The sequence below is a fragment of the Mchenga conophoros genome, linkage group LG15 (assembly GCF_057382185.1).
Source record: "Mchenga conophoros isolate Kocher_MC1m ecotype Shallow Benthic linkage group LG15, M_conophoros_male_GT1.1, whole genome shotgun sequence".
In the NCBI taxonomy this organism is placed as follows: Eukaryota; Metazoa; Chordata; class Actinopteri; order Cichliformes; family Cichlidae; genus Mchenga; species Mchenga conophoros.
The window spans coordinates 39,056,488-39,066,079 of record NC_140540.1 but is presented as its reverse complement, the minus strand read 5'-3'; the positions used below and the strand labels follow the sequence as shown (position 1 = coordinate 39,066,079).

The following is a 9,592-nucleotide window of genomic DNA, read 5'->3' as shown; positions in this document are numbered from 1 at the left end:
TCAGGACAAGCAGACACCTGATGTTGAGTGACTGAATGGAACTAAAACAAGAATTCATAATTATGTTTGTCTGCCATGAACACGTGATGATAAAACTCTGCATATGCAGTCAGGAGACTGATGACCTGTGAAATGAGCTGTTAGAAATGTGCAGATATGTGTAAACATTGATCAGCATTTAACATCCAGGATGGAGCAAAACTTCTGACCTGCATGTATGAGAACCTTTAATCACATCATCTTTGTAGTGAAATAGCTGATGACTCATTAAACGTTTCCATGTAATTTATCCACAGTGAAAAATATTCACTTTGCTGGATCTGAAAATCACGTGTTCATTTCATTAGACACTAGCAATACCATTAAACTGGACCTTATCATTATCATATAGCACTAAATGTGAAACTGTGTCATATAACAATCTATATATGTAATATGTGTTTGCCTGAATCTTCCAGCACAAACAGAAAGACGAGCTGTTGTCTGAGTATCAACACAAGTACACACCAGAAATCGTTCAGTAAAGACAAATTTAATAAATGAAAGCTGGTGAGAGGGCCTTTGATGTTTCTCTTTGGATCATCCTGTTGTTTGTCTCCCAGTGTCGTTACTGCTCCTCTCCTTTCAAAGACAAACACCAAATAACACCAAATGAGAGTGAATCCCTTCAGAAACACTCCTGGTTATTGTGAGCAAACGTCATAACATGATGAATGTATTTACCATTTTACTGAGGGAAAATCTTCTGTGTGGAGTTTCTTCTCATCTTGGCTCTTTTTCCTGACTTTTAGAAACAAGAGGCAGAAAAGAAAGAATAAAAGTTAAAACCTCAACAATTTTTTTAATGTTTGGGATGTTTTACAAACAACCTTAAACACTATTTACTACTTACCACTTTGTTCATTCTTGCTGACGTTCACTCTCCTCATCTTCTCTCTAAAGGACAAATGACAGAAAAGAGGGAATCATTTTAGTAACTTTATCAACCAGGTGAGCAGAATTTTAGATATTTATCAATATTCTGATTAAAAGCAGAGTGAATACTTATCTTTTTACGAGAAAGGGTTCAATCCGTCCTGTCTTAGGTCTTAATGTCACCTTGGCTCCTCTGTTTTCTCTGAAAAACAAAAGACAAATGGGAAGAAAAAAATTAGTAAATGATTTCAGCAACTAGAGGAAGTGTTCACTGAGGAGGAGCTGTCATAATAATATAAAATCAATATATACTTATCTTTTTTTTAATGACAGTTTACAGAGCACGCTGGCTTCGCTCCTCCCTCCGCTCCTCTCTGAAAGTTAACTGGATAAAGGATAATAACAATTAATAACATCATCAAAACAGACAAACCTGAAAGAATTGCTGATCAGAGCTGTGACAGAGTCACAGATTAGTTGGATGTATACTTATCTTTCACAATGAGAGCGTTTGCATAGACGTCTCTTCAGGTCTTTTTATTGTTTTCTCTCTGGAGAGGAAAGTGATGAGACTGATGAGGAAATACCAAATACAAAGACTGACAAAGGGAACTGAAAAAGTCTAACCAAAACCTATACTGGGGGAAAACTGTAGGAAACAGAACTACTGAGGCAAGGAAACACGAGGGGACGGAGACTAACACTCTGACAAGGGACAAAGGGAGACTGACACAATATTTACACACAGGAGGCTGATTATGGGAACTAAGGACACATAGAAACACAGCTGAACCGAATAAGAAATGAACAACAAGTCGAAACAAACTCTAATGACAGTTCAACCAGTTTCTAAACACAACAAATAACTTTCAGGATGTTTCAACAATGTGTAAAATGAGTTCTTATCTTTTTTTGTGAGAGGGCCTTCAATGTTTCTCTTTGGATCATCCTTCCATCCATTTCTTCTGCTTAACCATTGGAGCCATCCCAGCTGTTATGGGGCCAGAGGCGGGGGTATAACCTGGACAGGTCAGTCTAACACAGAGAAACAGACAACCATTCACACTCACATTCAACCTAACTGCATCTCTCTGGACTGTGGGATGAAGCTGGAGTACCTGGAGGGAACCACAAAGGCGCCAGGACTGTCTTGCTCTCAGATGACGCCCGTTCACGCTGCTCTGAAGACCCTCAGTTGTCTTTGGATCAAATAACACCAAATGAGAGTGAATCACTTCAGAAACACTCCTGGTTATTGTGAGCAAACGTCATAACAAGATGAATATATTCACCATTTTACTGAGGGAAAATCTTCTGTGTGGTGTTTCTTTGCAGCGTGACTCTTTTGCCTGACTTTTAGAAACAAGAGGCAGAAAAGAAAGAATAAAAGTTAAAACCTCAACGATTTTCAAATATTTTAGGACATTCTTTTAGAAACAACCTTAAGCACTGTTTACTACTTACCACTTTGTTCAGGCTTGCTGACGTTCGACATGCTTCACTGTATATTATAATCTCAAGCGCTTCCTTGCTTGAGTCGGGCTCCGGATGCTGCTCTCTTCCTCCGCCTTCCTCTTAGCACGCTTTGCCGACATATTTAGAAAACGGCAGAGCACCGAAGTGAGAACTCTGCCGTCCGCGCTGTAGTCTGTTACTCTCCAGCGGTTCTTCATCTCAGTGTCCTCTGTTTGGTAAACAGTGGAGATGACTCTGGTGACGGGGAGGCCGTCGACAGTCAGGGTGCGGACACAGTTCCTCCGATCTGCCTTCAGCACAGCAAGATCTGCTTTCTCTGGAAGAACTGGAGTCAGGAAGCGTGGATGAGAGCTGGAGCCCGCAGGCGGCAGCATCATGCCAGCTGGTGAGTCCGTAGGAGGAGAAGGAGTGGTGTTCTCTCTCTGGCTCTGCCTCACATTGACAAATGGTGTCGTCACCAGGTCCCGGTGGAACCATCCTTTAAAAGGTATGCAAGGAAAGTCCTTGGACCCAGTCACCAGGTTATGGTAAAGAGTGAGGACCAGGTGGGACATGGAGTTCAGATGCCTCCTGCTCAGTTCACGGTTCCTCAAGTTAGTGACGACCATCTGAGGTGCAGTGACTGGACTCACCAGATCAGCTACGAGAAAGCAAAGCGTGCGTCTACGTTAATCATGTGATCACACAAATTAAAGCCTGAATTTAAATTGTCCAGACATGGCTTTACATCATCATAAGCTCTTCCACACACAAACAGTAAGAAGCGCCCAGCAGAACTCATTGTTTATGAAAGCCTTCACATTTTTCACCTGGTAAAAGTTTTCATGTGTGTAAGGCTGCGTGGATTTTCACTGAGGTTTTAATACGCATTCACATTAAGGAGTAATATCTTCATATTAGTTGAGCATCGATATTTTGAGGATAAAGCAGCTACATTTAGGTGAGAAACCTCCCACCTCCTTATTGCAGGCACACACTGTTTCAATCTCAAACTCATCCTGCGACTCTGTGAACTTTTAAAACTCCAGCTTCTCCAGCTTTACACATTCACAATCTATGAAACGTTCACGTATAACTCAGCGCCAGCGGCCCAAACATGTCAACTCAAACCCTCTACATGCAAAAACGGCCGCGCGCTGACGTCAGCGTCCTCCAACGCCTTAAGTCGTTAGCAATTAAAAAAAAACATGGCGCCATCTTTATAGCGTACTGGCACATGTTAAAATTGATGTTACTCAAGTATGAAACATCTCATCCTAAATGTTAACACTCGTGAAGTCCTACTTCCAAACAATAAAAGACAAAAATCGAAGTTGTATTTGTTTGCTAGCACTCTGACATATTAGCCTGCTGTACTCACCATAGCGTTGATCTAACACCTCCTCAATGAAAAGGGAGAGCAGGTGCATCTCGCGACTCAAGTTTGAAGAAGTCATTTTGCAAATCCTTCTTGAAGATTTTCAAACGTTAGCTGTAGTTTGAAAAATCCGAGTTTTCACAGCACTAGTGGGAAAAAGCTCCTGTTTGCGCTCAAACGTGAAACCCGAATTCCACTTTTGCCTCCTGCTTTTATACCTGCACTCAAACACGTCATCATCACCATGACACCCAGGGTCACCGAAAATCAATTTTATTTATTTAAAATAAAGTTCGTCTAATTATCATAGTTTTTAAAATATATATATATTTCTCATTTTATTTTACTGCTTTATTCATCCTTTTTAAAAAATATATTGCCAAACTTTGTCGTTTTAATTCTTTAAAAAATCATTAATTCACCAGTTTACAAAAATGAAGATCGATATCTGAAATTTAAATTAATAAATAAATAATTACAATTGATAATGGGTTTTTAGCATTAAAGAATGGTTTTTCAGTGCGCTTTAAATGTTATCAGAGCCGATGTTGTGCCAAAAAGTGATCGCAGTCCAAAAAGTGATTTACGGTATTGAAACGTTTGTTTGTGTCATGACATTTGTAAACAGTTGATGTTTAAGGTGCAGTTCATGTGGAAGCCAGAGGAGGGTGGTGTTGTGCGCATAATACAAAGTGATGGCGAAACCTAAAAGACGGTGTCATGTCTGCTCCCTGAAGCAATCTCATAACAGTTTCAATCTATTTCAAGCCAGTTAGCACATTTCTGTTATGAAGTGCAATCATTTTTTGGCAGTAAACTTAAATCCTTTTATTATGAATATCACATTCTCAGATTTTCAAGAGAGACCAGACCAATAGGGCAGCAGAAATCACAAAAATAAATAAATAAATAACAGTTTTATAAAGATTAAAACAGTTAAAAAATGACTGGAATGATTATGATGTATAACACAGAATATGTACAATAACAGAGTTATAAACACACCTAGAACACACGTGATACTTTTATTTCATCTATAACCTCTGTGCAAATTTTGTTGACTGCAAAGTGTTTATGAATATGTTTTTAAAAGCTGGTTATCTGACTGTCAGTTAATAGCAATTAAAAAGAAAGCTGATTTTTATTTAAAAAACCCTGAAAACATCACACATGTACAAACAATACACAATTATTGTAGATTCTTCAAAGCCTCCTTATATTCAACACTTGGGTAGGTGGTGTTATACATGCCCTCACAGCACCGGCACATCAGTCCTCCTGTTTTCACCTTGTCACCTTCATTAAGCTGCTCTCTTACTACAGAAGGCCCACCGAATGCATGGGGGGGGAGGGGGGGGGGGGATACCGTGGGCCAGGGCTGTGGCATCTAATGTCTGGTTGTCAGTGTCCTTTGGAAAAGCAAGTGATTGTCCTCAAATCAGATGTCCCAGCAGATTGATCTAGTTTGCCATGCTGGCAAAAGACCAATACACCAAGACAAACAGCCATTTATGCTTTTTACACAGACAGCCCATTTTTTTTCTATTTAACTAGAAGAATTGTTGTACCACACATTAAAGTTTCAAATCAGTGAAAAAGCAATCGTGCCAAAGAAATGTCATGTGTTTGTTTAAGATGACTGCAATTATGGTATTAACAGAAAACACACATCTCTGTCTCTTTTCTTTTCTGTTTAGTGTTTCACTTACCTTCTAAACTCAACAAGTACTTGCACAATCCTGAGGTTTTTAGAAAAGAACATCTCAGATTAAATAAGGAGGAGATACAGACGTTAAAACTAACCTTTATTACTATGATACAAAACAATATTAATGAAGTTGTTAAAAGTGGTACTTCTTACACACACACACACACACACACACACACACACACACACACACAGCTCATTACAAGTGTTTAAAAGTTTGAGTTGTCTGAAAAACTAAAGAAAGAAAAAGACAAAAATGTTACAATACAAAAGTTGGAACTTTATTAACACACAGAAATACAAACTGATGGGTTGATAAATATCAAGAAGACAGTACATTTCACATAAAGACTGTGCATCATTTTAAGATGAAAAAATGCAATATGGGGTCAGCCAGAGGATTAATAATCAAAACTAAGGGATTCTGATATTAATACTGCACCGCCTCCAATCTCACTATAAGTTACATCTGTTGAACTGACTTCTTGCTAGCATTTCCAAGGAAGTCAAGATGAAAAAAATAAAACCTAAAAACAGAGGGTCCAATACATTTAACAGGAATTTGTCAAAAAGAACAACAAAAGTACTGACTGTTAATTTTTTATTTTTGACCCTGTAACTCAGTTATTAGTTTGAAAATAAACGTTTGTATGTCTTCAAAAAATACTGTAAAGCTTTTGACTCTTAGGGAGTCAGGAGCTACATGACAGATGTTATTTTGAATGACTTGGATATTTGCTGTTTACCAACCGTAAGTCTGCACAACAGAAATATTGTTCTGAAACACATTAAAATACACAAGTGAAAGATGATATCTGTAATTAGAGCTGCCACGATTAGTCGAAGACTCACGATTTGTTATTTTATTTTTTTTTAAACTTTATTTATCACATTTTAAACATACAGTCAAGTAAAACAGGGATCACATAAAAGATGACATTGTGGTAGTACAATGAGGAACAGAAAGAGTGACAAGGACAGTGAGACAAAAGTGAGTACAAAAAATAAAATAAATTAAGGGGAACATAAATAAACAAAAGTTTGCAAGAGCCAAAATCAAGTTAGCAGTTTCAATCGGTTATAGATGTTAACAGTCTTGAGAGCCTTAGTGTTTTTTGATGAGGAGATTGTCCTTATATATTGTGCAAGTTCCATTTTTAATACAAGAAGTTCAGGCTTTCTGCCGAGGACTTTGCTTTTGTGTATATGAAATTTTGCCAAAAATAAAACCAAATTTATAAAGAAGAAAGCATCATTGTCCTTGTCTTTAAAATTATAATAGCCAAAGATAACATCCTTATAGTATAGTTGAAGATTAGGGAGAACAAAGTCAGTAATAAACTTGTGGAAATCCTTCCAGAATTTACACGTAAATTTACATGACCAAAACAGATGAGAAACTGTTTCAGGTTGCTCTTGACAGAAGGTACAATTTACATTTATTTCAGCCATAAATTTGGACAAATATTGTTTGGTAGGGTAAAACTTATGAATCGACTTAAAGGAAATCTCTTTAATTTTGTTTGTTAAGAAAAACCTTTGTGGTCAAGTCCAAACTTTTTTCCATTCAATATCTGTTACAAAATTGGCCCAATAAAATATGGCTGATGGAACAGAGACCATTGCATCCTGAAAGAGAGATCTTATTTTGGTATTTATAGACTTATGAGAGGAAAAGCAAACATTGCCAAGAGAAGAATGTAACACATCCGGGGGAGTGACCTGTAGTGGAGCACTGTGGGAGCATCTGTGTAACATGGACAGACCAGATGGGATGGCATCGAACACTATTGAGAATTCTTTAGGCGTTATCGGTACATCTCCTGAGGAACTCAGAGTAATTATATAAGAGTCCATCTTCTCTATATAACTGACTAACCAAGATTATTCCATTATTAAACCAGTTATTTAAAAAAAAAGAGTTTTATTTTTATAAATAATATTGCAGTTATTCCAAATAAAACAGTTTTGTGGAGAGAAATTGTGTTTGTAAATCAGCGCCCATGCCAAAAGAATTTGTTGATGAAAGTGAGAAAGTTTCAGTGGTATTTTTGGAATACTGTAATTGCAGAGCAGTAGGAAGTTAAGGCCGCCTAAATTAGAGAACACATGATGTGAGATAAAGTTCCAGATAGAAGTGGGATTTCTTAAATACTTTTTAATCCAGTTTATTTTAAAGGTGTTGTTAAGAGCACCGAAATCAATAAAATTTATACCTCCTTTATCATATGAATTTAAAGCTACTGATTTACGCAAGTAGTGAGTTTTATTTTTCCATAAAAAATTGTATAATAATTTGTTAATTGACTTACAGGTTGTATTATCAACATGTAGTGACTGGGCAGCATAGGTTAGACGGGAGATACCTTCAGCCTTCGATAGCAGAACTCTACCCTTCAATGACAGGTCTCGCTGTAGCCAATGATTAAAGATTTTTTGGGATTTATCTATAATAGGAATGAAGTTTGTGGAGCATCTGGATTGCTCATTTTTTATTATTTGAATTCCAAGGTATCTTACAGAATTTCTTACAGGTATTCCATGAATTGAAGTTGCTAAACAACTTTTAACTGGTAAAAGTTCACATTTATGCAGGTTGAGTGAAAGTCCGGAGGCTTTAGAGAATGGCTGTATATTGTTAATGGCCACTGAAACTTGCGAGGCGTCTCTGAGGAAGAGAGCTGTATCGTCTGCCAGCTGACTTATGAGTATTTCTCTGTTAGCAATGACCAGGCCTTTTAAAGAACTGAGTTTAATGTGTGAATTAAGGAGTTGCACAGAAAGAAGGAATAAATATACGGATAGGGGGCAACCCTGCCTCACTCCACGCTTTAGAGAGAATCTTGGGGAAATACCAGTGGCAAGCTTTATGGAGCTGTTACTATTGGAATACAGTGTCCGAACGGCATTACAGAAGGACTGACCAAACCCAAATTTATTTAAAGCAGTAAAAATAAACTCATGCTCTAAGGAGTCGAACGCCTTGTAGAAATCTAAAAAAAGAATAAGACTATCATCCTGTACAAGTTCTGGGTAATCTATTATGTCTAAAATTAATCTTATGTTGTTTGAGATATGACGATTCTGCATGAAACCAGACTGACTCTCATCAATAACTTGATCTAATACAGGTTTCATTCTATTAGCCAGAATTTGTGCCAATATCTTATAATCATTATTCAGTAATGAGATTGGTCGCCAATTGTCTAAGAGCAAAGGATCCTTTCCTGGTTTTGGAATGAGGGTGATCAAACCTTGACCAACGATGACCAACAGCCTTCGGTGGAGGCACAGTCATCAGCCATGGTTGGAGATATTTCAATGGAGATGGAGCGACGTTCGCTTTGCTATGCCCGGAATCTTGACAGATACAAGGAACATGGCATGCCATGGTTGGTCGATGTACTGAAAAGGCTTCCAAAACAGATCGATCCTGAAACTCAGAAGAAAATTCTCGTTCTGGTGAGTTCAGTTGGCCTCCTGATGAACCGGGATTTCGTATCTTTTGAGAAAATCAAGGATCTGCTACTCGAGCTAAAGGTCAGTCAAGCGGACCTTCAGAAATGTAAGATTCTGTCTACATCTCCATGTCAGCGTACGTTTGGATTCACCCTGTACAAACTGTACTACGACATCCCATATCGTATGGTGATCCAGCCAGTGCATCCAAAGAAGAAGCCTCCAACACTGCAACTGGAGCTTGATCACGTGGAACTTCCCGTCCTGCTGGAGGATGAAGAGCCTCAGGTTGTGAGCACAAGCGCAGTGTTCATCCCTGCCAATGTCAGCAGGCGTTGGTCAGACATAGAGATAGGCTTTGTGAACACGGACCCTTCAGTCAGGGTAAAGAATGCATATGCACAGTATGTGCGGGATTGCAAGGCTGCAGGCTTGTCTGCCCGGTCTTACCAGGCATTTGTCAAGAAAAGACTGCACTCGGTGTCAAAGTTGGACAAATAAAGAATTGGTGTTACAGAATTCACCAATCCAGTGCTTTTTCAAGTTATGATGTGATGAAAAACTTATTGTCTTTTTTTTTTTAACTAAGTTTTGATTTTTTTCCCATGTTACACGAGTGTGATGCCATGTTACGGTTGTAAACATGTTTCCAAAATTGTTAATTTTACCTTGTTTGC

The 9,592-nt window shown here is 38.1% G+C and overlaps 1 protein-coding gene across 1 annotated transcript; it reads right to left on the bottom strand.

The window, feature by feature from the left end:
* Positions 1-511: 511 nt before the first annotated feature.
* On the bottom strand, positions 512-3,915 carry LOC146558878 (uncharacterized). The gene is made up of 8 exons (XM_085247596.1): positions 3,752-3,915; positions 2,380-3,031; positions 2,208-2,268; positions 2,034-2,114; positions 1,045-1,950; positions 893-932; positions 724-784; positions 512-621 (listed from the first exon to the last, which is right to left on the bottom strand). The coding sequence occupies exons 1-2, from the start codon at positions 3,825-3,827 to the stop codon at positions 2,424-2,426; spliced, it is 684 nt and encodes a 227-aa protein (XP_085103722.1). The 5' UTR covers positions 3,828-3,915; the 3' UTR covers positions 512-621; positions 724-784; positions 893-932; positions 1,045-1,950; positions 2,034-2,114; positions 2,208-2,268; positions 2,380-2,423.
* Positions 3,916-9,592: the final 5,677 nt, after the last annotated feature.